This window comes from Monodon monoceros, unplaced genomic scaffold (assembly GCF_005190385.1).
Source record: "Monodon monoceros isolate NGI ecotype Baffin Bay Population unplaced genomic scaffold, NGI_Narwhal_1 Super_Scaffold_18, whole genome shotgun sequence".
NCBI classification, from domain to species: Eukaryota; Metazoa; Chordata; class Mammalia; order Artiodactyla; family Monodontidae; genus Monodon; species Monodon monoceros.
Window position 1 is genome coordinate 31,737,321 of NW_021703774.1, and position 25,986 is coordinate 31,763,306.

Below are 25,986 nucleotides of genomic sequence, written 5' to 3' on the forward strand. Positions count from 1 at the left end.
CCCAGGCAGCCGATTGCTTTCATCACATGGGGACACTCATTGCCTCTTCAGGGTGCTCATCTGTAACACTGGATTGAGGACACTCCCTCTGCCTACAGCACTGAGTTCTCAGGAAAACATGAGCCGTGCATACAAAAGAACTTTGCAGAGGAACTAACATATATACCGAATTACCATCATTTAAAAAATCAGTGGAGGGCAGGTCTGTGGTCCTTCGCTTACAAAATGTGGAGTTTAACCACAACCTGTGGAATAGGGTAGGCTAATTTCCCAGATTCAGGCTGAACTAAATCCTTAGCCTCTGAGGCCCCAGCACAGAGCTCCTCCCTGTCTCTGCAACTCTATCCAGCAAAAATGCAAATTCCCGCCTGCCCCCTGGGGGTCAGTTCCATCTGGGTCGAACAAATAGGCGGTGACATTAATTATTCATGTGGTAATTTACAATTCTCCTTTCCCCAGGAAACTCCCGGCTGCCCTAAAGGGCTTTGCAGAGAAGGGGTGTGAAGGCGCAAACCAAAATATAAGCCACTTTGTTGTGTCCCGGTTTTTGCCAACAAAGGTTGTCAAATGGATGGGGGATGAGAAGGCGGGGAGGAGCAGGGAGACGTGAAGGGAGGGCAGGGGGATGGTAAGGGGCACCAGCTCTGCCTACCTGCTGATCCAAATACTCTAGGTTTCTTTGCAATTGAAGGTCTAAAAGTTCATCCTACCCGGAGCCCGAGGCCCAACGGCAACACAAACAAACAGGAACAGGACAAAAGAAAACAATAAAAAGGAAGCAAAGCAGTTAAGAGTTAGCTGGGCAGCGACAAACAGAGGCCTCTCTGGCCTTGAGGAGTCTAGGGAAGGGAGGGGGGAAGGGTGCGGGCAGCCACAGAGGTTGTCTGCTGGACAAGCCCAGCGAGAGAAGGGACACACTCCGAGGCTCCTGGGTCGGCCTGGCCCTGCCCTGGGAGAGGGAAGCACCACTGAAGCCATCTAGTCAGCACTTCCTGGAGCTTTTTCTGAGTTTTCTGGAAAATCCATTGTTTACGGATGGGTGCATTTGCTGTGTGTCTTGGCTATAGAGTTTGGACACCGGCAGAGAAGACTCAGAGAGAGGGGTCAGTGACAGGCCGTCGGAGACAAGGATTCTGCCTGTTGGTTCCAGTGGTTTTCCCCAGCTCCCCAGGCGGAGCATCGGCATCGAGTTCTCCAGGTGGAGACAAAAATCCTCAGGAGAACAAATTCCCGGAAGAGACACAAGTAGAAAGGGGAGAGAAAGTAGGAGGAGACACAGTATGGAAAATCTTTTCTTCCTCAATCTGACTTCTAGTCTCTTTCCCCCAAAGTGACATTCCAGGCAAGGACAAGCTTGAAGCAAGTACGCTTAGGGGTAAGAAGACTAGAAGATCATGCCTGTTTTGGGAGCTCTAGCTTAACTTTTCTTCCCAGCCCATAGCCTAAGCCCCCTGTCCAGGCCCCTCTGCATGCTGGAGAGGAGTTGTTCTGAGACTGAGAGAATGGGGACATTTCATGCTTCCAGATCTTGTCCCTGCTCCTCTGCCCTGTGTCACAGAGGAGGAGGGGTAACTGACACCACTCTCTATATTGGTGTTAGAGTCCAGGCCGGAGGGAGGAGGTATCCAGAGGCTGCTAAAGACCAGACGGGCCAGGCACTGGGCACAGAGCATCCCTGCGTCTGCCCTAGTTTGGCCCCGCCCTGGGAGGAGAGGTCCTGAGGGGAAGTGGAGTGGGAGGAGAGGACGTACCATCTTATCGTGGACCGTGGGGGATGGTGGGTAGTTGTAGGGGAACAGTCCTGCAGGGACTGGCCGCCTGTCTCCCAGGTAATCATACTGGAAGAGAAAGGGGATTGGAGAGGTGAGGGGGTCCGGCTGGGATATGGACTTCCCCACCAACTGAAGTTCAAGGTTAGGGATGTCTGTAACCTGTCCCAGAGCAGATTTCAAACTAAAATGGACAGCCTTTAACCATTGCAATATCCTTGCAGTGAATCTGTCTAGGTCCTCAAGATTTGAAAAGATAGAACCCTCTCTGTCCTCTTATATAGAATTAGGGCTCCTGGTACAGCCTGGGGATGGGCACAGAGAGCAGTGTTTCTACTCAGGGGCAAGGCAAATCCCCCAAGGCAGCTCTCCTATGGACAGAACCGCAGGGCCAGTGGCTTCCCCTGGGCAGCATCCCTGGTCCTGCTGACACAGCCCAGTGACCCCATGTCCCCAGATGCCCTTGCATCCCCACCTCTTCTCAGCAGATCGTCTTAGGCTTCCGGGGGATCTCAGGGGCTGAGGAAGGAGGGGAAGGCTGGTGGCTCACCTTGGGGGAGCTGACGGATCGCCTCATCACATAGGCAGCAGGGTCAGCATAGATGTCCTCACTGCGAGGTGGCAGCCGCTCGAAACGGGCACTGGGTGAGCGGATGGGGGAGAAAATGCGGGCGCGGCTGTAGGACCCCTGGCTTGGCGAGCGGGGCACAGAGTGGGAACGGGGCTGCAAGGACAGGCGTCGCAGGGAGCCGGAGGCGGCATCCAGTTCATCATAACAGACAGGCTGCCGGGAGGGGCTGGGGATCCAGGTGGTGCCATCCTGCCGCCCATAGCCGGCAGGCTCCTTCCACTCACGCAGCTGGAAGGCGGGGCCGCCTCCATTCCGGAAGGAGTGCCGCTTGTCCTCCAGGGCCCAGGGTGGGCTGATCCGATCGTAGGCCGGCATGGAGCAGATGCTATCCGGCCGCACCCCTGGCGGGTAGTACTGGTAATCATCAGGGTACTGGGAGGAGTAGGGGCTGTAATACTCAGGGACCCTACGGGACACAGGGTAGAACCTAGAGGGACTGAGACAGAGAGGACTTTGTAAGGAAGCCAGACAAAATGGGCACGCCCCCAGCCACCTGCCCGTGCCCCAGCCCCTCCTCTTTGTCCTCCAGCCTAGAGTGGGGTCTGATGAGGTGAATGGTGCCCTAGGCTGACCTTGCGAGCATACGGGGGCGCCCACTGCCCAGGCACGGAGGCTTGTTTCCAGAAGTGCAAGGAAAGACCTGTCCTCAAAGCTCTCCCCCTCAACCAGTTCCCTGAGGCCAGAAATTTCACCATTCAGAGCTTCCATCTTTGTCTCTTTGTCTCCCTGGGGAGAAACTTTAAGCCTTATTAGCCATCTCTATCTCAGCATGAACCAATTTATCAGATTCTTTCCAGAGAGGCTGAGAGCAGAGAGAACACTAGAGTGTACCAGGCACCTGGAGGGGGACAACAGAGGAGGGACAAAGGGATGCCTTCGCTGATTTTATGACCCTGTCAAGGAGCCAACCAGTCCGTTCCTGGGACTGAACCCTAGTGAGGCGCTCTCCCCAGGGCAGGGCAGTGAGCTGCCCTCCCAGACCCCCAGGGAAGGAGCGGCAGCCCCCCTTGCCCTGATGAACACAGTCAGGTCCAATAAATGTCTTCAAATATTTGAGAGCCAGTCACTGGATAAAGAAGTAAATTGGTCTATTGGGAAGAACTAGGGCCAATGAGTGGCAACGGTTTTCTTTTTAAAAAACTGCTTATAAATAATGGCTTGCAAACAGTTAGAGCTTCAAAGATGCAGTGAGTTGCCTTGGCAGTTCGTAAGTCTCACATTGGTAGAAACACTGGATGCTGTACAAGGGTGGGAAGCACGGACGGATGTCTGGCTGGAACAGCTTTAAAGGCCCCTCGCTGTGACTGCCTGCATGCTTCAGGCCGCCCAACGTCCTGTGAGAGGCACTGGGTGCTCTGTCCCTTCCTCTGAAGTAGGCAGAGACAGCAAGAATCAGGGGCAGGGGGCAAACTCTACAGAGGGAACCATGGGGTTAGTAAGCATCTGGGCAAGCAGGGAATCCTGGGGTTTTCTTGGTTTCCCAATTCAGCCTGGCTTCCAGAAGGTTTCCAACAGAGGGTGCCTCCATGTCACTCCCCCAGCCCCAGCCCCCAGCTGGAACGCCATCCCCACTCCACCCCACCCCACCAGGCCTCACCTCCGAAGATCTTCAGGAGGGGGCACCCCTCGGCGCAGGTTCACCCACTGCTGAAGCTGGTTCATGGAGCTCTTGCGCTGGGCGATTTTGTCGGGGTTGGCACGTGGGGGGAAGCTCCGCCGGTGCCCCCCACTTTCTGAGTCCTGAGGTGGGAAAGCTGTGCTCCCCGGCCGGCTTGGGGAGCTATACTGCCAGCCATTGGGCTGGGTGGGCCGCTCCCCACCTCCTGGGACCCTTGGGCCCTCAGGGTAAGGGCTGCCCGGGTCTGAGGCTGGTTCTGGTCCAGCGTGGACACCATTGGCTTTCACCAGAGGCTCGCTCTTGACGTCAGCCCTCTCAGGCCTCCTCTCCACCTTCTCGCAGCCTCGGCCATCACCCTCTCCTCGAGTCTTGGCCTCTGGTTCAGGCTTGGGAAGGCTGTTTTGGGGGGGTTGGTGGTGGTGTTTGCCGGGTGGGATGTTCTCAGAGTCTGGCTTCTCGTGGCTGTGGGATGCCAAGGGAGATGTTGTAAGGGACTCCAGCCCAGCGTGGAGTTCAGGTGGGGGGAAACTGGGAAGGAGAAAAGGAGTGGAGAAGGATGGACAGGAAGGCAGTGATGGAAACAGGGTTCAATGAATTCCAATTCTGTTTCCTAAATCCTACCATTTTATATACTTGCTCCAGCCTGGGCAATTATAAAGCGTAATCCAAGCTTGCCTGTGCATATGTGCTCATCTTGCCCTGCTGGTCCTCCTCATGTGTCACCCTCCACTCCCTTCTGCTGAAACTTCTTGAGTCCAGCCTCCTAGCTATGGCCGAGACTAACCTCACCCAGACTAGGTGTCTCCTGTAGTCTGTTCCTGATCCAGCCCCCGTCACTTGGTGTGCACTACACACTACACATAATCGGAACCATCCTTGATGTCTCAGCTACAGAGGTTTGTGACAGGTCAGCCCTCTCTCCTTTAGAAAGTTACTTAACTTCCACGAGTCTTGGGCTCCTCGTTGGCAGGGTGGGTAGGACTGTGTGAGATCAAACGTGGCAGGCGCACCAGGGGCTGAAGCTGTTGCCTCAAACTTCACAGGCATAGAGAGAAGCTAGTTCCCCTCTCCCAAACAAGCATCTTCTAGGACTTTCTATGAGAGTATAAGCTCCATGAGGTAGGAGCTTGTCAGACTTTTCCTACCTTGTTTTCCTAGCACCCTATACACATTTCTATTTACAGTAAATATTTATGAAAAGAATGAGTGAAGATCTGGAATTCCACCCCTTGGTGAAAGCAAAGATGGAATCTCATGACAATGTTTTCGCTACATCTTCCCCAATTCAACATAGTCAAGCATCCTTGTTGAGACACTGCTTGGTAAACGTTTTCAAGACAGGTACGCGGACTTGGAGTCTATACTGTAAAACTTCCTTCTGCTGGATCCCTGCTAACATCTAACTTAAGACTTAATGCCCAGTTCAAGTAGAGACAGGGGCCGAGACTGCGGGTGGTGACGGGGTGAGGTGACAGGAGCAGTCACGTGCTGAGTTCTTGCTGCGTGTCAAGCATTTTACCCATCCTACTGAGTCCTCACAGCAACCCTATGAGGTAGGATTATAATTATTGTCTCTGAGGGTCAGGGGTTAAGCAACTTACACTTAGGTCACGCAGTGGGCAAGTGTTCAAGTTGGGATTCAAACCTGAGTCCCACAAAGTCTGTATGCATAACAAAACGAGTGAATGACCCTGGTCTTTGGCTCCTGGCCAGGCCCGCATGGAACCTGGCTTCTCTCTTGGCCTCCACCAGCTCAGAGAGAAGAGGAGGAGCTGCCCAGGGGAAAAGAGACTACAGGCTCCGAATTCACTTAGCCAGCCTCCCTGCTGGGAGGCAAGGAGTTGGTTCACATGTTCTCAGAGGTTCAAGTCCACGTGCTGGGCTCAGCAAGGGCACAGAGATGGGCACCTCTTCACTCCTCCTCTCTCTCTCTAATAGCAGTCCTCATGCCTATGCCCGGTCCCCGGCACTCACTTGTGACATGCAGCTTGGGGCGCTGACTTCTGGGCTGGGGGGATCTGGACTCGGGCAGCCTCCCCCATGGCCTGGATCCAGGCCTCCTGCTCCTCGGGGCTCTCGGCACTGAAGAAGTAGGTGCGGACCCCGGCGTGCTCAGCCTGTGGGGAGAGGCAGTGCGTGGAACTGTCCCCAGCCTCGTCCACCCAGCACACAGTCACCTGTGGGGAGAAGACACCCACGCCCCCAGGACAGGTGGTCAGGCAGGTCGTTCCCCTGACCTGCAGCTCTTTGCCCCATACGGAGCTCAGGGCAATGTGAGGAGGCCCCCAGCTGTCCCAAGTGCCCCAGCTGGCACCCACGTATCTGCCTCGACTAGCTCTCTGGACACCACTAGGCAGCCCAACAGGCAGGTAAGCTGACCTGCCCCACCTGAGGGACAATTACCTCGCCCGCTCTCCCATCAAATTCCATGCTTGCTTTGAAGGGCAGTTACCCCGTGCCCGGGAGAGATGCCCCCCTACCCCAACCACATGCCAGTCTCGGCCCCAGCTCAGCCTCTGAGAAGCTGGCACTCTCTTCCACGCAGCGGGACAGCGCGGGCACACGGGGGGCATGCACAGACGGTCAGAGCACGCTACCTAGTTGGCGGCTGCAAGCAGGCGCAGCAGGCGGTAACCCAGAAGCGAGCTCCTGTCCAGAGGAGGGGTCCTCACGCGGCCAGAAGGAGGAGAAGCAGAGGACAGGTCAACCGAACACCAGAAGGAGAGACAGGAGACGTGACAGGAATGTTGAGGAACAGAGGGAAGTGGGGAGCTATTCAGACTAGCCCCCTCTACTCAGTGTCACCACTGGGACCACAGCACCCAGCAAGGCTCAGGTCAGCCCACCAGGAGTGGGGGTGGACAGCTTGCACCCGGCAAACCTGGGTTGCTCGAGGAGAGAAGGCAGGGCAGCCCAGTGCTGATCCTAGCTCTGTTCCCGACCAGCCCTGCAACTGCAAACAACTCGAGATTTTGCTCTGGCCTTAACTGATGCATCTGTTTGATGGGGAGGGTCCAAGAGGAAAAGACGCTCCAGTGCTAGATTCTTTCTGGGGTCTCAGAACACTTCCTAGGTGAGACCAATCTCCCAGAAAAAGCAGCTAGCCTTGTTCATGCCATTCAACATGAGAGATCCAAAAGTGTTTAAGAGTCTCAGATGTGAACCTCACTTTGGCCTATGACCCCTTGGGTGCTAAATCCTGGGTCTCTGGGGGTTGGAAGGAGAGAAGACAGGGCTCCTCTGACCAAGCCCCAGGGTTCTCCTAAGCAACAGTGTCAAATCCACACCCTTCAAGTGCTTTCCCAGCCGGACCTTCACTTTTCCTCAGCACCTTCCCCACATGATGTCTTTCCACAGGAGCCATTACCCAGTGAGGGGGCATCCTACTTCTCTAAGGACAGAGATGGGCCTCCTCCCTCTGGATCCAGCCAGTCCCCACCCTCCAGCAGGGCTGCCCAGCAGGTAGGCAGAGACAGGGAGGTGCTGACGAAAAGCCAGTGAAGTTGTAAAGAGGGATCTGGGGGCCGAAACTGCACAGGGAAATGGGGAGCAGGGGCCCAGGCAAGCCCTCTGGGGTGGAGAGCACAGGGTTATTGTAGAGGAGAGAGACACACAGGTGGGACGAGTGGGTGTGTCCTGGGCTGGTAGGAGTGGCAGCAAATAATTACTTTGCTAAGCATCCAGCGAGCGTCCTGTGTGTGCAGAGCTCTGCTCCGGGCACCAGTCACAGGGAAAGCAAAGACATGCTCTTAGCACTTGAAGAGCTCACGGTCAAGCTGGAGGACAAAACATACCCATGGGGAAACAAGGAGAGAGCAAAGGCACGGGAACAACAGCTTGTGACAGGAGAAGGCAGAGGGCCTGGGAAAAGACAGGGTGATTGATGGGGAGCCAGGAGGGGGCACCAGCCTGGAAGCATGAAAGGGGACCAGAGAATTGAGGGAGGTGCCCCCATGGATGAGCCCACAGAGCCCCCACGGGGCTGTGCAGGGACAGAGGAAGGCCATTCAGCAGCAGGCTGGGTGGGAACAGTGCTGGCTCATTACTGGCCATCTGAGGGTTTCGCTTGGTGGCTGCAGCAGGACAAGCCTCCCATCTGTCTCATCTCCCCTCCCTTCCCTGGGGAAAGGCCACTGAATAGTCACAATCCCAACCTTTTGTGGGCCACTGAGCATAGCCCTCCGAGTTGGGTTTTAAAGAGGCAGTGCAGTCCTCAGGGGAAAGGGAAGGAGGAGAGGGGCTGATGGGCACAGAGATCTGGGGTTTATGGAGGGGTGTGTCAGTCACCGGGACGCTGTTCTAACGGGGCTGCCGGCAGAGCTCCCGAGCTGGAGAGTGTGTGTGTGTGTGTGTGTGTGTGTGTGCGCGCGCGCGCGCGCGCGCACGCACGCACACAGGTCTGGAGGGGAAGGGTAAGACAGGCTGTCTGACTGTGTGGGGGTGTGTGCGTGTCTGTGTAGAGCAGGCCTGTTTGTTGTTGGTTAAACAGCCTGTTCCTATTTCCCCAGCTAAAATCCAGCTCCCTGGGGCCAGTGTTTTATTGATTATTCATTCTGCAGACAGGACCCTTGGAGGCTGGAAACTAATTATGTGCCTAAGAAGTCCCTCTTTGTTCCCCGGAGCAGCATCTATGTGTCTGCCCACCTCTCTGTGGCCAGGTGACCAGAGCTGAAGGACAGAAAGGGCAGAGTCTCTGGGGCCCCAGGAACTCAGATGCTGCCCTCGAGTAACCTGTGGGTTTTCAGGGTCTTGGACAGCAATTCTCAACTCGGGGAGAGAGGGCTTTGTACTAAGAAGATGCATGGTTGATATCATAATTTTATATTTGGAAAATGAAAAAGATCCTATGATCTTTGCATCACAAAATACAAAAAGGGCATGGAATTTTCATTGTTTTTAATGGGCCGTGAATTTTTAAATGTGGAAAAACACTGGCCTAGGATGAGACAGCTGCAGTCCCGTCTTTGATGGGTAGATCCCCCAGGGGTTCTGAGCAGTGGCGCTGAGCAAGCAGGTGAGGTCCATGTCCCTGGGCCCTTATTCCCTCAAACTGTGTCTCTGTGAGGTTTGTAGCTTTCAATTATAATGAAACTCAATTGCTAACTTTCTGCAAAGATTTTTTTTTTTTTTAAATTAGAGCACGTCGTTTATGGAAACTAAAAAACACAGGCCTACAAAACCCATTTTACAAGGTGGCAAAAAGACTAGGGTGATGGCCCATGACAAGGGCTGGAGAGGGGACAGGGTGCAGGCAGCAGGGCTGAAGGGCAAAGGGATAAAAAGGAAAGTGAGGACAAATGACAAATGGAGGGCCCTTACATGGGCCGGTGGGAACGTGCCGTACACTGAATAGTAGTGAACAACTTACATCTGAGACCCTTTGAGTAAGTTTGACTGGGGGTCTAGTTCCTTGGGCCCAAAGTGGGGAGGAAGACTTTCCAGAATGGATCTTAGAAACCCACCCGGCCACAGTTCCTGCCTCTGCTGTGAGGGATTTCCTAGGTGCCAGGCCACCGGGCAGAGGGTCCATGGCCTCAGCACATAACTAATTCTCCCCCAGGAAAGACTGTGGTACCACTGAAGCTCATCTCTATAGGCCCACCCTGGGGAGAGAAGAGGAAGGGGTCCCGGCACAGCCTCACAACAGCCTGCACTGAGCCCAGGGACCGCTGCCTGCTCCCCCCAGTACTACCACTTGGGGTTCCTGAGGAGGTGGCTCTTGATCCTGTTTCATTCTTATATGCTCTAGAAGAGCCGGCCTCCCGCCCCTACCTGACCTGGGAGAGGAAGGCCAACTGACCTTAAAGGTATGTTTTCGGCTGATGTTGTCTGAGGGCTGCACCGCAGCCACCCGGAAGCTCAGGAGGGGGATGCTGCCCAGGACGCTCTCCTCCTTCTCATCTGTCAAAGGAAATAGAGGCACAAGTGAGATGTATGTGTGTGGGGGGGGAGGGGAGGGGAGTGTATCAGCCCTATTAGGATAAATACCAGCAAATGTCTGTTACTCGTCTACTATTTGTCAGGCGCTCGGGGCCACCACACAACCACACAGGGCGTGCTCTGCACAGCGAGAGGCACACTCCCTGGAGCTGGGGAGCGTGGCGGCCCTACAGGCACTGTTCTAGACTTGGGGACTGTAGAGATGAATGCGAGAGTAGTAGTGCCCACCCTTGGGGAGCTCACATTCCCGTATGGAAGCAAACAAGCACAGAAGAGCCAACATTTTGGAGCGCTTGCTATATGTCAGGCACTGTTCTAAGTTAAAGGCTTAATGGATTTAACCTGCCCAACAATCCTATGAACGGGCACTCATGATCTCCATTTTATAGGTAAGGAGGTTGAGACACAGAACGATTAAATAAGTTGTCCAAGGTTACTTAAGTAGAAAGTGGTGGATTAGTCTTTAACCCAAGAAGTCTGACTTTCGAGCTCTAGAATTCTTAACCTCCCTCCCATCCACAGCGCCTCTCCAAACAAGGTGATCCCAACAGTGACACACGGAACAGGATATAATGGGATGGGGCGCAGTAGAGGGGATGCTCGCATCTTCGGCTCGGGCTCTTCCGGGCAATTGTCTCTAAGGTTCTCCTAGGCACCTGGCAGCTTGCTTTGTCTTCTCCTGACTAGACCCCTCCCCTTTACAGTCCCCATGTCTGCACAGAAGACACGCCCCCCCCCCCCCCGCCCTCTGATCCCCAGAAGCAGGCGAGCAATCAGGCTGCTGTATAATTCATCCTGAATCTCCAAAGGAGCCTGAAGGATTAGCTAGTCAGGCCCCCAGCTATCAGCAGGAGACCGGAAGGGTAGGGGTGCTGTGTGGGAACCATGAGGCTGGGGCTAATGATGAGGCCATGCCAAGACCCTCCCCACTTCCCTGGGATAGCTCTTTATTCCTGGGTCTAGAGACCCTGTAAAACCCTCAGCTAGGGTTCAGAAGAAAGCTCACAGGGGTTACAGACTCCACGAGCTCCCCTTCTCCCCTTACTCGTCACTTGTACAAGGTCCAGTTTCCTGGACAGACCTTGGCATGGTACCCAGAGGATGGACTAAGCTAAAGGGACAGGAGGGCTGGGAGCCCAGAGCTTCTTCAGGAAGGCAGAGGCCATCATCCCCAGGAGGAGGTGGGCCCCCTGCCTGGCTGAGCCCAGGCCAGTGTCTAGGGGTCTCCTGAGAGCACCTCTCAGTGCATAGTGACCCTCCATCTCCACGCCCCTTGAGTTCAGAGCTTCTTAATGTTCTCCCCTCACACCAGGCCCAGAGTGTCTTCCCTGCAGAGACCCTGGCTTTCCCTCCAGCTTCTGTTATACTCTGGCTCCGGTGCGGCCCTACATCCAGGGGCCCAGCCTGAGCAGATTCTTCTCCCTCAACCTTGGGGTTTCCTCTGTGACTAGACCCTGGACATGCATCCCCTTCCTGATCTCTCTCCTTGGGATTCAGGTGCCTCAGGGCACAGGGACAGCAGTGTTCTAAGGGCGGGGGCGGGGGGGGGGGGGGCGGGTGGTCACTAGGTACAACCTTTGCCAAAGTTAATGATTCAGTGAATTGCTCCCAGGAGACCTGGAGAAATCAGAGCTCTGCCATTCCCAGGGCATGGAGGAAAAGGAAACAGCCACTCTTGCTGCTAGATCATTTTATCCTCTCCTCAGCGCCCAGGCCTCGTTGCACAGCATCAGTGTGACAGAACCGTCACTGTCATCAACCCTCACTAGTTCCTCCCTGCCCTCCTTGACATATCGTTGCTGTACATACTTTAAAAATAACTTCCTAGAGGCTGCTGCACCAAAGTTATAAGAGTTTTGCCCTCCTTTCTGTGGGGGAGGAAAGGGAGTGAGTGTTGGGGTAGGCAAAGAGGGCAGAAGCTGGGGGATGATCATTTACTCCACATTCACTGAGCACCTACTATGTGCCAGGTGCTGTCTTCAGTGCTGTGGATACAGCAGTGAACAAAACTGACCCAAAACTCCTGCCTACACAGATCAGATCATACATTCCAGTGGGATGGGGGAAGCTCAACATACAAGGTCCAATTAGCAGGTGACCTCTAGTGGTGACCAGGGACCCTCGTCTTCTTCCTCCTTTTCTTTTCCCACCCACGCCCTTCCCCGGACTTCACCCTCTGTCATCTGACTGTCTTGTTCATCCATCACACCACCCACCAGGGCCTAGAACTCTGCCTGAAATCTAGTAGGCACTCAGTAAATATTGCCGAGTGTGAAATGAGTGAGTGAATGCGAGCTCTGTCTTTATCCCCTGTCACGTGCCACTGGTGCCGGAGACCACAGGGGGGATATGTGCCCCCCCACCCCCAACATCCATCAGAAACCGAGCCCTGTGACAGGGCAGAATGAGAAAGAGGGGGCCCTGGCTTCCCACAGCCCCTGCCAGTGCCAGGCACAAGCTCACCTTTATAGTAGAAGAGGCAGCGATCCACCAGGACGAACCAGCGCTTATTCCACTGCTTAACCCCGGAGCTGGCCTGCAGGAGAAGTGGGGAATAGACAGGATAGTCTGTGACCTGGGCCTGGGGAGGTGGGTGTGTGCAGTGGAAAGAGTGCTGCACTCATTATAAGGACATCCTGCCTCTGTTTGCAGCTCTGCGACTAACAAGTGGCAGCAACCCCCAAGAGCCCTCAGAGGCAGGGAATGACATTACATTGTTGCCTGTGACCTTCCACTTCTGTCATTCTGGGCCTCAGTGTCTCCCCCAGGGAAGAAAAACGGTGCAGCGATGAGCCAGAAAGGGTGAGCAGAAGGTCCGGCAGGGATAATGGCCAGGTCAACGAGGAGAACTGGACCCCTAGACTTAGAGGCGACATCCCCCTCCCTTCATAGCAAGAGGGCCCTGCTGACTGAGCCACTGGGTTGCTCTGATAGGGTTGATGACAGCATATTTCAAAGTCATTGCATCTGCCCATCAGGAGACCTGGCTGAATTCCCAAATATAACACTAATTTCTCTGTGAGATTTTGGGAAGATACTCAACCTCTCTGAGCCTTTATTAAATTAGGAGATTTCGCAGAGATATACCAAAATAGAACCTGGAGGGATATAGCAAAATATACATGGGCTGTTATAACTACAGAGGAATTACAGCGCTATGAGGAGAAAGCAGGGATGCGGTGGGCAGAATGGAATAGGAGGCCTCACCTGCTTGAAAAGCCAGCCTGCCTTGGTGACAGGAGCACTGGGGTTCCGCTTCATGGAGTGCGAGCGCTTGCCGAAAGCGATGGCCTTGCGGGGTGTCCGGGTGGCCTAGGAATGCAGAGAGCAGCCAGCTTAACTCTTCCCCTCCTCCTTTCTGCTCCACCCGCCAAGAGGAGCTGCCCTTGGTGGGAGCTATCCCTCTCCAGGGCCCTGGCGGCCCTCATGTTAAGAGGCCCAGGTGAGAAGCTTGGATCTCTTACTAACTCAAGGGCACGGCCTTTCAATTCTTTGCTCTTTTTCTTATCTCTAAAATGGGGTTCAAAATTATAGTCCTACCTGTCTCACAGCGATGTGTGTTTTTTGCTTTTTCTTAAGGAGAAAATAAGACTTTTTATTTCACTCCTGGCCTATCCTTCTCTACTGGCCTTACTCCTTACCTCTTTCATAATGCTTTCTCAGACCCATTCAACTTCAAGTAAATTCCCTATGTCATCATATTCTCCAAGCCCAATTCATTCTTTTCTTTTTTCTTTTTTATAAATGTATTTATTTTATTTATTTATTTTTGGTTGTGTTGGGTCTTCGTTGCGGTGTGCGGGCTTCTCAGTGCAGTGGCTTCTCCTGTTGTGGAGCACAGGCTCTAGGCATGCGTCAGTAGTTGTGGCACGTGGGCTCAGTAGTTGTGGCTCACGGGCTCTAGAGCGCAGGCTCAGGAGTTGTGGCGCAGGGACTTAGGTGCTCCGCAGCACGTGGGATCTTCCCGGACCAGGGCTCGAATCCGTGTCCCCTGCATTTGGCAGGAGGATTCTTAATCACTGTGCCACCAGGGAAGCCCCCTATTCATTCTTGAATGTCCAACACACCACAGAGCAGGAAGGATGTATGGGTGTTCTCCTAGCTCCTTATTGCCACTGGGACTTCCCCACATTCTGGCAACAATCTCTCTTTCTCGAAGTATCAGTGATCTTTCACTGTTTAGCCCTTCTCACCACTATTAGCTTCTAGCTTCTTTTCTCAGAGTCTAAGGATTTTTTTTTTTTTTTTTTTTGCGGTACGCGGGCCTCTCACTGTTGTGGCCTCTCCCGTTGCGGAGCACAGGCTCCGGACGTGCAGGCTTAGTGGCCATGGCTCACGGGCCAAGCCACCCCGCGGCATGTGGGATCTTCCCGGCCCGGGGCACGAACCCGTGTCCTTTGCATTGGCAGGAGGACTCTCTACCACTGCGCCACCAGGGAAGCCCGAGTCTAAGGATTTTGATATCAGTCATCCTCTCCATTCTAAATCTTGCCATCACTGTGGACAATTTCGTTGCTCCACAGTGAGAGGGAGGATGACCCATCCACTGGCCTAACTTTAAACTACCTTGATGTCCTCAAGTCCAAAATCCTCCACTTCCAGCCCAGCCACTCACTCCCATGGCTGGCAACACCTTAGACTTGGCCACCTCCCAAGCCCCTGTCAATTCTCATATCCCTATCTTCTGAGCACAGCATCCCATCCTCTGGGCTGTCTCACTCCATCCCTCAACGACACCAGCTTTTCTACTCCATTGAGATCCCCAGCTCCTCAATACTTGCCTTTTTTTCCTGGATCCATGAGCTACCTCCTGGTGTTAGTTGTTTCCCTACAAATACGCCCCCTGGTGGAATAGATCAACCACACTCTCCAACACCAACACCATATCCAGTGCCTTTCCGCTTGATCTTCTCTGAAACTCTAAACCCCTGATTAATCAAATTATCCACCCTCCCTGCACTCAGCCAGACTGTAGTGCTGCTGGAGAACAATCACACCACAGTACAGATGAGGCCACCGTGACCCCTCAGTCCCCGGTGCTCCGCTGCACACCCTCACCTCTCTCCGGAGCCCAGCGACCTGCCCGCCGCTGCCTTCCCCGCAGTGGCTTGGATCCGCCCCCACAGAGAAAATTGAGGTTGTCAGACACGCGCTTCCTCAATTTCACACCCTTTTACCCAGAAAATTACTGCCCTTACCACTCTCCTTGTCTCTTTCTCTTCAATGTCAGAAGAAGAGGCGTTTTCCTCCTTTCCAAGGCTATCGGGCCCAGCCTGCTGTCTCCTCTGAGACTTGCTTCATTGATAACCTCTCAAATCTGTCTTCATTTTTTCCTCCTCCACTGGCTGCTTCTCCTAAGCAAACATGCTCAGCTCTCTTCATCTTAAAGCATCCCTCTGTCTGTCTGTCTCTCTCTCACTGTCTGTCTCTGTCTCTCTCAGTCTTTCTCTCTCCTCCTTCTCACTGTCCCTCACGCACCCACACACACCTGACAGCCCCGTCCACCCTCCACCAGCTGTCCCCGTCAGGTAACACCTTCCCTCCCTTCCCTCTCTTTCTCCTCAGAGATAGGCTGCTGGGAAGAGTCCTGACTTCCTCTCCTCCCTTTACTCCTAAACCTCCTCCACTCCTTTCAGAAATGGTCCCTGCGATGTCAACTCAGGCCACTCAGTCCCTGACATTCTTAAGCACCGATAATGTGAACCTTTCTGTCCTTCCCGGAACTCTTCTTTTGGTTTCTGGGGCACTATTCCTTACTCTTCAATATTTACATCTGTGGCCAGTCCTTCTCAATCTCCACCTCCACTCTAAGTGTTGACAGACCTCAAACTTACGCTTTTAGTCTCATCATACATTGTGCCTGTGTAATGTCATCCATACCCATTGCCTCAGCTGCCAGCAATATGCCGAAAACTCCCTAATCTATATCTAGATTCATTTGCTAGAATGAATCTAGATATAGATTCATTTGTCCCAGTCCATTTGCTCACTAGTTGTCCAACTAGGATTAAATAAGCGCAGAACCAAACTCATCCTCTTTCTAACCAACTGGTTCTTCCGTAGTTCTCATCTCAGTGACTGGGCCACAATCTACCCAGTGGCCCAAACCAGAACTCTGAACAAGCTCACACCGTCCCCTCCTCCCTCCATTCCTCCACACCATCATTTACGCAGGGCTGACAAGTCTGTCTTCTTAATGGATCTCAAGCCTGTCCTTTCTTCTCCAATGCCGCTGTTGGTGCCTCATGGGTTGTTATCTCTTCTGCTTAGAATTTCTCACTACCTCTCGTCACTCAGGAGAGAATTCCAGTCCTCAGCACAGCACACAAGGACAGGCCTACGAGATCTGGCTGGGCCACCACCCACTTTCTGCCACTCCACCGGAAAGGCACCACCGCTGGTCATGCCAAACTCCGAGTGGTTCTCTCCCATCTCCCTAGGGCTTTGCTCACCATGGGAGGCGGGGGAACCCCACTCCCCTTGTCCACTACCACATCCCAACTCATCCTTCACAGCCTAGTGCAGGCCCCCCTAGTCCCCGAAACGCCCCTGTTCTCCCAGAGTAGTTGTTGCTCCCTCTTCTCAGAAACTTCCCATAGTCCAGAATCTGTCGCACTGCAGCAGAACTGTGGACTTTCTGTCTCCCGTATGAGACTGAGAGCTCTTTGTAGGGAGAAATTTTGTTTTGTTCATCTCTTTATCACCAGAGCCTAGCAAGGTGTCCAGCTATCAATAAGCACTTAGTAAATACTTGTAGAAGGAAGGAAAGAAGAAACTGGGGTTTATCATAAAGTACCTCCCGAACTGGAAAATGAAATTATTTTCTGTACTTTACTTGTAAAAACCCACATGTAATGGCGGAGATGAGCCATCTGAAGAAGTCATCCACCACCCTCAATATATGTAAATCCTAAAATCTTTCCCTTTTCTCTCAGTCCGTCATCTGTCATAGTTTCACCTGCTCTCTGCAGCCTAAAAGCTGCTCCCTGCCACTTCAGCCATTCCCCTGCCAACCCCTCAGTAATACTCTAGCCTCTTTATCTTTCTGCCACAGCTTCCCAGCAACCCTCAACCGTAGGTCAATGCAACCATCTGCCAGGCCATAGCATTGCTGGAGAAAAACCACACACACCTGTGGATCAGGGCCACACAGATTCAGTCTATGACCTCAGATGACCCTTCAGTATTATTGGGCAATATTCCAAATGTTCCTTGTTGACCACTGACCCTTGGGCTTATTCTGAAGCCCCCCACCCCCCAATGCCTCTCTATCAACCCCACTCTTCTCAGCAGAAAACCCTACCTCCTACTTCCCTGCAAAAGTTGAAAACAACAGGTGGGAGCGTCTTGAACTTCCTAGCCCCACCGCCACGTTTCATGTACCTATCTTACACAGCCTCAGGAAGAGGGCCCCTCCCCTATCCAGGCTGACAGCACCTTTGCACCTGACTCCTGCCTCTACACAAACATGACTCATTGGCGATGCCCTTTCTCCTGAAACTACCTACTGGGTCATTCCCCTCCTGCCCTTAACACCTTGAAACAAAACAAAATGAACAAAGAAAAAACCTCCCTGCATCTTGCATATCTCCTAGCTGCTACCCTCCACCCCTCATTTCCCTTCACGGTCAAGTTTCTTTAAAAAATTTTTTTGGAAATATTTCAAACATTTCAGAAAAGTAGGGACTAAATCACCACTGCATGTTGTTTTCTTCCCCTAATAAAACATGGCAAATAGAGCTGAAACTCCCTTTGAACCCCCTCCCCAATCTCATTACCTTTTCTTCCTTCCTAGAGGTGACCACTGACCACAAATTAGTATGCCTGTCCATGGTTATATGCTTGTACTGCAAGCTTATCTATAAAAACGCTGAATTACTTTTCATGTTTGTACATTTTACATAAATGATACCATGTTTTTCATATCCTACAACTTGCTTTTTCCTCAGCATTATGTTGTTAAGGTTCATCCTTGTTATACAGCTCGCTCCAGTCCATTTTTAATTTTTGGAGAGTCCTCCATTGTATGACTACACTCCCATTTACTATCTAGTTTCTTTCTTTCTTTTTTTTTTTTACGCGCAGGCTCAGCGGCCATGGCTCTCGGGCCCAGCCGCTCCGCGGCATGTGGGGTCTTCCCGGACCGGGGCACGAACCCGTGTCCCCTGCATCGGCAGGCGGACTCTCAACCACTGCGCCACCAGGGAAGCCCTATCTAGTTTCATAGAAGAGCAGTTTTCTACTCTTCAGTGTCCTGTATCCGCCCTCCCATCTCCTCTTAAGCCCTCTCCAGCTTGTCTTTGTCTTCTGCGCTCCTCACACCACTGAACTGCTCTTATCAGGGTCTCCAATTACCACAATGTTGCTAAACGCCATGGATACTTTTAGCCCTTATCTTACTGGACCTCTTTGCAACATTCTTCTCTGATTACTTCCTCCTGATGGTCTCTTCCTTCCTCCTTTCTGAGCACCCAATTGTCATTCTTCATGAGTTATTCTTCTTTCGCTGTCCCCCTAGATCAGTGGTTCTCAGTGAGGGTGGGGCAATTTTGTCCCACAGGGGGCATTTGACAATGTCTGGAGACATTTTTGGTTGTCACAGGGCGGGGGCTACTGGCATCTAGTGGGTAGAGGCCAGGGCTGCTGCTCAACATGCTACAGAGAAAGAATGGTCCCACACTACAAAGAATTATCCAGCCCCCAATGCTAATAGTGCTAAGGCTGAGGACCCCTGGTCTAGATGTTGGTCTTCTGTATGGTTCTGGTCTGAGCCCTCTTTCCTCCCCACTCTCCACTTCCTGCATCACGTCACCTGCTCTTCGGAACCTGCAGAAAAAAGTAAGCAGCCTAATACGTTTCCTAGGATTCCTCCCCAGCAGCTTGCGTGGGGGACCGGACTTACCCGGACACTGGGCCGCTCTGGAGGGACCTCGGACACCATGTTGTGGTTGGATAGGTCACTGTTGGCGGTAGTTGGGCGTTTCCCACCTGTTTTATTGGACATGTCCAAGGTCGATCTGATTTCAAGTTGACCAAAAAAGAAGTGGCTAGTGAGACCAAGAGACAATGGGTGCCACCCATCCCTTTTCCCAACCCCGCCATTCACTGTTCCAGCCTTCAGCACAAATTAGGTCCCCTCAGTGGTCCCAAGGGGTCCTTTCAGCGGCTCCCGCTGCTTTTCCGAGATTATATGCCAGTAACCCTGGACAGTCTCCTCTTTTTTTCCTGCAAATTTATCTTAAAAACCTAGACCCTAGGACTCTGGAACTCGGACTATGAGAGTCATTTAATTATCTTTTTTTCCTTTCATTTACTGAGCCAACATCAGAGGAATTAGCATTTGGCTCTCGTGGTCATAGCAGGTTCCCTCACTGCCCTCCTCAGAGGCCCCTGGTGATTGATATGCCAGCCTCAGACACGCCTCACTCCTTTAGCTCAGCCCGTGGGATGCACTAACCTGGGACCTGCAAGGTTCCAGAAAAAGTGGTTGAGGGTATCAAGCCAGATGGGTCTCAGGAGTTTCCAGTCCTCAGAACTGAGGTGAGCGACCCTAAACCTCTCCTCCTCTCCTTTCTGACCCCCACACCCTTCCTCTTCCTAGCTACACAGAGGCAGCGGGATGATGGTGGTTAAGGACGGAAAGGCCAAACAGCAAGTAAGGGGTAAACGTACATTTTCAAGTCAAACTTTTTGTTTTCCTCTGGGACCTGGCCGGTCAGTGGGTGTAGAAATGTGTTCCGTCTTTCATTATGGCTGTGGAGGCAAAAGAGAGAGAGAAGCTGTGGTCAAGACGAAGAAGGCAGAGACACAGGCTAAAGGGTGGACAGGCCCTAGGCAGTGACAGGGATGGCGACCACACAGGAGCTCGTTGCTCTGTCCTCCAGTGGGACCGTAAGCCGCAAGACAGAGGGCTGGGCTGTAGAAGGTCATTTGGGGAGGGGAAGGGAGGGGAGGGGACGGGAGGGGGCGGAAGATGTCTTTCTGACAGTGTTAATTACTGACTAGAGATCCCCAGGCTGGAAAGAAACCCCACTTAACCCTTTCAGTGGCCATCCTGGGCATGTATGTGGGGGGCGGGGAGGGGCTCCAATAGTCAAGACTTGGTGTTTGGCTGGTTCCCTCCCAGGGACAACTCCTGCCAGGGCTCCACATAAAAACCGCTCACTCATTATTTGCTAAAAGAATTCTCTTGCAACCTTGGACTCCTTCCTCTCCTGCTCTATCTCTTTCTTCAAATGAAATGAGACATCCAGAAATTCCATCCTTGAGCTTGGGCTGGGCTCCACTCACACCCCAAGTCCAGGGCCTCCCCGTCTAGGGGCTACCTGACTAGCCGACACCTCAGGAGCTGTCCAGCATTGAGGTGAGTGCCGGCTCTCAGTCCGATCTAATTAAGGGATGCTGTGGCCGGGGAGGGTAGTGCGGACAGCCTGCCAGGAAGCAGGGGCGAACATGGGCCAGGGCCGGGGTCTGTGCAGAGGCAGATGGGAGGCTCCCTTGGGAGCTGTGGCCCTTCTGGCTGGCTGGCTTCCACGCTAGCTCCCGGTGGCTCTGCAGGGAGGTAAGGGAGGAAGGGCAGCGGACAGAGCTTAGGGAGGGGCTGGTGCAGAGGGTCTAAGCCATAAATGGCTGCAGTTTGAGACGGATTCTGAAAGCAGAGGGCCACCTGGCAAGAAAGCTGTGGGAGATTCAAGCGTGCAGCCAGCGGGGGGCTGGAACAATTTTAAGGTCCTCTTCACCTACCCCTCTTGGGAGATACTGTGAGAGCCCAGAGCATGCTCAGTCCACCCCCAGAAGCTGGTGCCCGCACAGAGCCTACCAAGGCTGCACGGCGGCTTGTGGGTCTTAATACCAGGCCACCACGCACTCCCACAGCAAAGGGCCAGTGCTCTGCTTGGCAAGTGGCAGGTTAGCTAGCACCAGGGGAAAACAGTGTGGCCCCTTCAGCTGCATGAGAGAAGTAAAACAACCTTTTGGAGAGCACCCTTCCATTGCCGAGGGTGCTTCCCAGCCCTTAAGACGTCTGCTGAAGCTAAAGATCATATCGGAGGGTATTTTTTCAGCTTCCAAACCAGTCATGTTCAGATCGAATCCAAAGACATGTGGGAGACAGAAGCCCAGTGGGCAGTGGCCACAGCCTCTGTGGAAATCTGGTTTTGCAGCCAGGACCCTAAATCTGGCCAGTGTCTATTCGGCCTGGGTTCTAACTCTAGCACATTGATAACCCGCTCCCTGCTTCTCAAACTCTACTCCTCCCTTCTTCCCAGGTCCAATAAGGATGCTCTCCTCAACTTAACCACAGGGGATCTTTGCAAGGAACAGGAGCCGTTTCCAGTCACCCTCATCCCTGGCTCTGCCTCATCTAGGGGTGGGGGCAGGCAGTCTGTGACAGCTAAGATCCTTGAGGCACAAAGGTCTCTGCTGTTTCCCAGTGGCACAGATCACCTGCCCCCCTGACACCCCTCCACCCATTCCGTCCCCTTTGGCCCATTCTGCTGTACACATTCCCTGTGCTAACTCTGCTGGAACCTTTCCTGCAGGCACTGGTACAGATGGACAGATGGACGGAGAGACAGACACACACAGAGGCACACACACAGTCTGCTGTCAGCTGGTACAAGTCTTTCAGAGGACACCAAATTTCTTCCTGCCCCAGACTCTCCTACCCAGTAACCCCTACAAATGACGTCCTCGCTCCATCCCGGCGCTACCAATTTCAAAACAGCTTCCCCTTCACAAACACTGCAATGCAGCAACCATTGACCTAACTGCTCTCCCTTCTCCAGGTCACGCGGGGCAGGCCCCTCACTCTGACGCCCCCGGATCCAGTGACCTGCCCGCTCAGCTCTCACTTCACTTGACTCACAGCCCACTGAAGAAATCCCTACCTGACCCGTCGATCAGCTCGAAACTTCAACATCTTTTAGGCAGCTTTGTCCCCTGTTTGGCAGCCTCAGAGGACCCACCAGCCACCCTGCTCGTACCATCCCTCTGAGAAGTAAGTCCTCCGGTCCGGCTCGCCGTGCCGTGGCTGAGCTCCAGGTGCACGTGGCAGCGGCAGGCGCTGCTCTTTCCCCTCCTCCCGGCTCCAGCACCAGGAAGGGGGAGGGCCTCTCCCTGGGTGGTGGTAGGGGTGCCCAGGTGCCCTAGGGGGTCTGCAGCTTCCCAGCATTCAGACAGAACGCTGCCCGGCAGAGTGCCAGAGGCAGAATAAGTGAGCAGGAGATGACATCTTCTCAGTTCAGGTGCCCAAGGAGAAAATGCAAAAACGGAGAGACGGAGTACACGGAGCAGGTGTACAACTTCCAGGTAGTCTGACCTCACCGAGCTAAGGACGCAGAGTAGCTGGGCGGACGGAGGAGTCTGGGGCTGCATTCCCATCTGCACGGCAGAAACCCATGCCAGCCCAACCTGCAGGAAGACAGCCCTCCCTGCCTCCCCTCGCCCAGAACACAGGCCCTTGGGCTGAAATCCACTTGCTTCACAGAGACCCTTTCGACCCAGTGGGCACAAGGGTTAAGTGAGGCTCCAGGTTCACGTGCTGCTGTTGTCGTTGCTGCCGATGCCGGGAAGCTCTCTCTCCTCCCAGCCTGCCCAGCCTTCCGTACGGACAGGAGCATAATGAACACGAAGCTTGTCTGCAGCATCCCCCTACACGCTCCCTTCAGACACAGCCCCAGGTTGCTTGCCCTCCTCTTGGGGTGGCCCAGCAGATGAAGGGCAAGTGAGGCACATGGGCGTGGGTGTCATGGAGCCAGAGCTGGTGGCGAGGACTGGCTTCTCTGCTTGGGTGAAATGGAAGAAAAGCTTCTTCCCAAATCTTATGAGGAAGAGGGTAGCAAATGTGGCTCAGACGGGGTCACCATGTGTTTATTTTTGTAAATCTGCCCAGCTGCAATATAATACATTCCAGCTGGAAACTGTCAGATCTGCTCGGGGCAGGGAGGTTTGCATCGTCGTTAGCTACTCTGAACTCTCCAGAGATCGAAGATGGTCGCATCTCCCCTTTTCCTAATGTCCTCTGTGTCTTAGGGCCCTCCACGCAAGGGGCTTCTGAAGGTCATCTCTTCCAAGCCCCTGCCTCCAGGCAAGCCTGCTCTCCAATCAGTCTCAATAAGTGCCTTGTTTGTTTGTGAAGGGTTCCAGGAAAGGAAGCTCCAGACCCACTGTTATCTTATACTGCCTAGATGTTCTTTTTTGATATCAAATTTCAGTTCCTCTGGCTTTTGATATCATTCCATTTTTATCTTTGGATGACAGAATCCTTTCTGACCAATGTGTGGTTCCTTTCAGCAGCACCAGGCATTCTGGTGACATCATAGTCTGTTGTTATGGCAATTTTGTGATGTCAACAGACACTGAAAGGGAGGAGCTAATCTAATTTTTTGGATTGAGGACAGAACTCAGTCAGAGAACAAAGCAATCAGTGAATGGAAAAGGACAACATAATTATTTAACCCGTGATGAGTCAAGCTGGGTGGATATAGCTGGGGTCAACAGCTGCTGGTACTCAAGCAACTAATCCTAAATCCAAAGGTCAATATATTCAGCCATCTGGTGGTACTTCTGCGAATGCTTTATCCTGATGACAAGTGGCTTCACTTTCCAGATCCCACCTCTCCCTGTCCCTAATCCAGTTACTGGAGCCCTGCTGTGGTTATGGAGAGCTGGGCCCTCTCCTGATGCCTGCTTGGGGTCTCTGCCTGTGCACAGTAGGTACCCAATAAATATTCGTTGAATGAATAAGTGAATGAATGAATGAACAAAAGAAACTCCATATGCTCTGATTTAATTTTTAGCCACCTGCATTTGGAATTTAACGTTCTATTACCAAGGGCTTCCCTATCTTTGCTCTCTCTTAAAATTAATTACTTCCTCTCCATGAGAGCAGCTCTGTTTTTGTCCCCTCACCCCTTCACTTAGCTCCCCTGCCTGGCTCCCCCTTGAATATATAGCTTGGCTTTGATCCATCTTCATTAGGAGGGGAAGAAAATTAAGCTCATCTGCACAGAAGGAGGGGTGGAGGTGCCTTGGGAAATGAGTTTTCTTCCTCTAGAAGGTAAAAATATCCCTTTCCCTTCAATTTGAGCTCAGGGGCCTCCCACAGCCTTCGCTTAACTTGCAAGTTAAATTACTTCTCCCATGCCCACTGAAGATAGCACAGGAGGAGGAAGGAAGGCTCAAGGGTTTCCCCTGCTTGTCGAGAGCTCTGAAATCCTCAGAATTAAGTGAGCACACAGAATGCCTGGCTGGAGTTTCTTTCCTTTGCCACTAAACTGCACAGATGACAGGTTTTCATTAGGTTAGACACCAGGAAGAACTTACCAGGTATGGAACATTAAAAAAGGGAAACAGGGACAGGTAATCAGTTTTTTTTTCCCCTCTCCTCTTCCCTTTCTTTTGGGATGTCAAAGGCCTCCATTTCTCAAGAACAAATGGTTATGAATCCATCTCCAAATGGACTCCTTGAATTCCACCCAAGGGAAGGGGGAATCTAAAGCAATAAAGGAGATTTTGCTATGAAGACAGGAGCAACCCTAAACTCCCGAGTTGCCCACTAGGTGTTCCCCTATCCACAGTACCTATGAAGGTGGCCCCAATGGCAGTGCCGTCAGTGAGAAGAGAATTGGCAACACCGGGCTTTCAGTCCAAGGTCCAACATGAGGGTGACTTGACTTCTTTGGCCCTTAGTTTTCTCACATGCAAATGAGGTACTTTCTAATTCTATGAAATAATAACTGGAAACTTTCAAAATGTGAAATATTTTATGCACAAGAGATAATGCCTATGATTATTCTGCTTAAAAACAAATCAAGAGGGACTTCCCTGGCGGCGCAGTCGATAAGACTCCACACTCCCAATGCAGGGAGGCTGGGTTAGGGAACTAGATCCCACATGCATGCTGCAACTAAGAGTTCACATGCCACAACTAAGGAGCCCATGTGCCGTAACTAAGGAGCCCACCTGCCACAACTGAGGCCTGCCACAACTAAGACCCAGCTCAACCAGATAAATAAATATATAGATAAATAAATAAATAAGTAAATATTTAAATATTAAAAAAAAAAATCAAGAAATATGCTAGGTACTGGAGCTAGAAAATGAAAAACACACAGTCTCAGGCTTAAGATGGCAGTGGATGGAGCAGGAGCTGGGAATGCGGGGACTGGCATTCCAGAAGTGCCAAAACCAATCAATTGCAAAGAAAAGAGGTAGATCCTCTCCATTTTCCAAGCGTTTGTCCTCCATCTAGTTTGGGCTTTTCTACAGTTCTACAGACACCTGCAGCCTCTAATTGCAGGCGCTAGTGACAGCCTCACTACGAAGGTAACTGTGTACTGATTCATCTCCAAACATTCTCCCCAAGAATCGGTATCTATCTGGAGTGATACCTGGCACCATGCAGTCAAAAGCAGCAAAATCAACCCGGGTCTTCGTGACTCTTTGCAGACATGCATGTCCGCACATGTGTGCACACACATGCACCACACACTCAGGATGGACACCCAGAGGTCCCACCGTGATAAATACTGAATGACTAGAGAGATACATTCAACTCCTTCCACCCTGGGCCCCTCTTGGTTATCTGGAGGACACCAAGCTGCGGCATCCCCAGAGCTCCTGAGAATTAGCCCCGCCAGGCTTTCCCATCCAGACAAGGCTTTGGCTTCTGGCATTATCGCTCATTAGACAGAGGACTGTGAGGCGAGTGGGAAGGAGGGCTGCTATGGCCCGTTCCTCCCACTTCCTTCTCCCCCAGCTAGCAAATTCCAAGCTCAGACTGTCCACACACCAGGGAGGATTTCTGCAGCCGACAAAGGAGGCGAAGGTGGGGAGACTTTTGACTCCTGCTCTCCACGTCCCCTCTGGATCTCATCATCATTTTCAAGGAGCTTTATGTGTTCTACCTTTCTCTCCCAATGAAAAAACAACTTGGTTTACATTCTCAACCATCCTGATGTGCCTGATTCCTGAGACTCCCACCAACCCCCGTCATTCCTGGAAAAAAGTACACTTCCTAGCCAAGT

At 52.6% G+C, this 25,986-nt stretch overlaps 1 protein-coding gene across 22 annotated transcripts in view; it reads right to left on the minus strand.

The window, feature by feature from the left end:
- PLEKHA6 (pleckstrin homology domain containing A6) overlaps positions 1-25,986 on the minus strand; it is a 137,639-nt gene that overhangs the window by 24,797 nt on the left and 86,856 nt on the right. For 14 of the 22 annotated variants that reach the window (XM_029226763.1, XM_029226761.1, XM_029226765.1 and 11 more), the window contains 9 exons: positions 19,631-19,711; positions 18,861-18,975; positions 13,166-13,270; positions 12,422-12,494; positions 9,819-9,919; positions 5,993-6,195; positions 3,998-4,480; positions 2,320-2,836; positions 1,752-1,838 (listed from right to left, as the gene is read on the minus strand). In XM_029226763.1, the coding sequence (XP_029082596.1) occupies positions 1,752-1,838; positions 2,320-2,836; positions 3,998-4,480; positions 5,993-6,195; positions 9,819-9,919; positions 12,422-12,494; positions 13,166-13,270; positions 18,861-18,975; positions 19,631-19,711 (1,765 nt within the window). The other 8 variants (XM_029226783.1, XM_029226771.1, XM_029226769.1 and 5 more) reach the window with 6 other exon arrangements.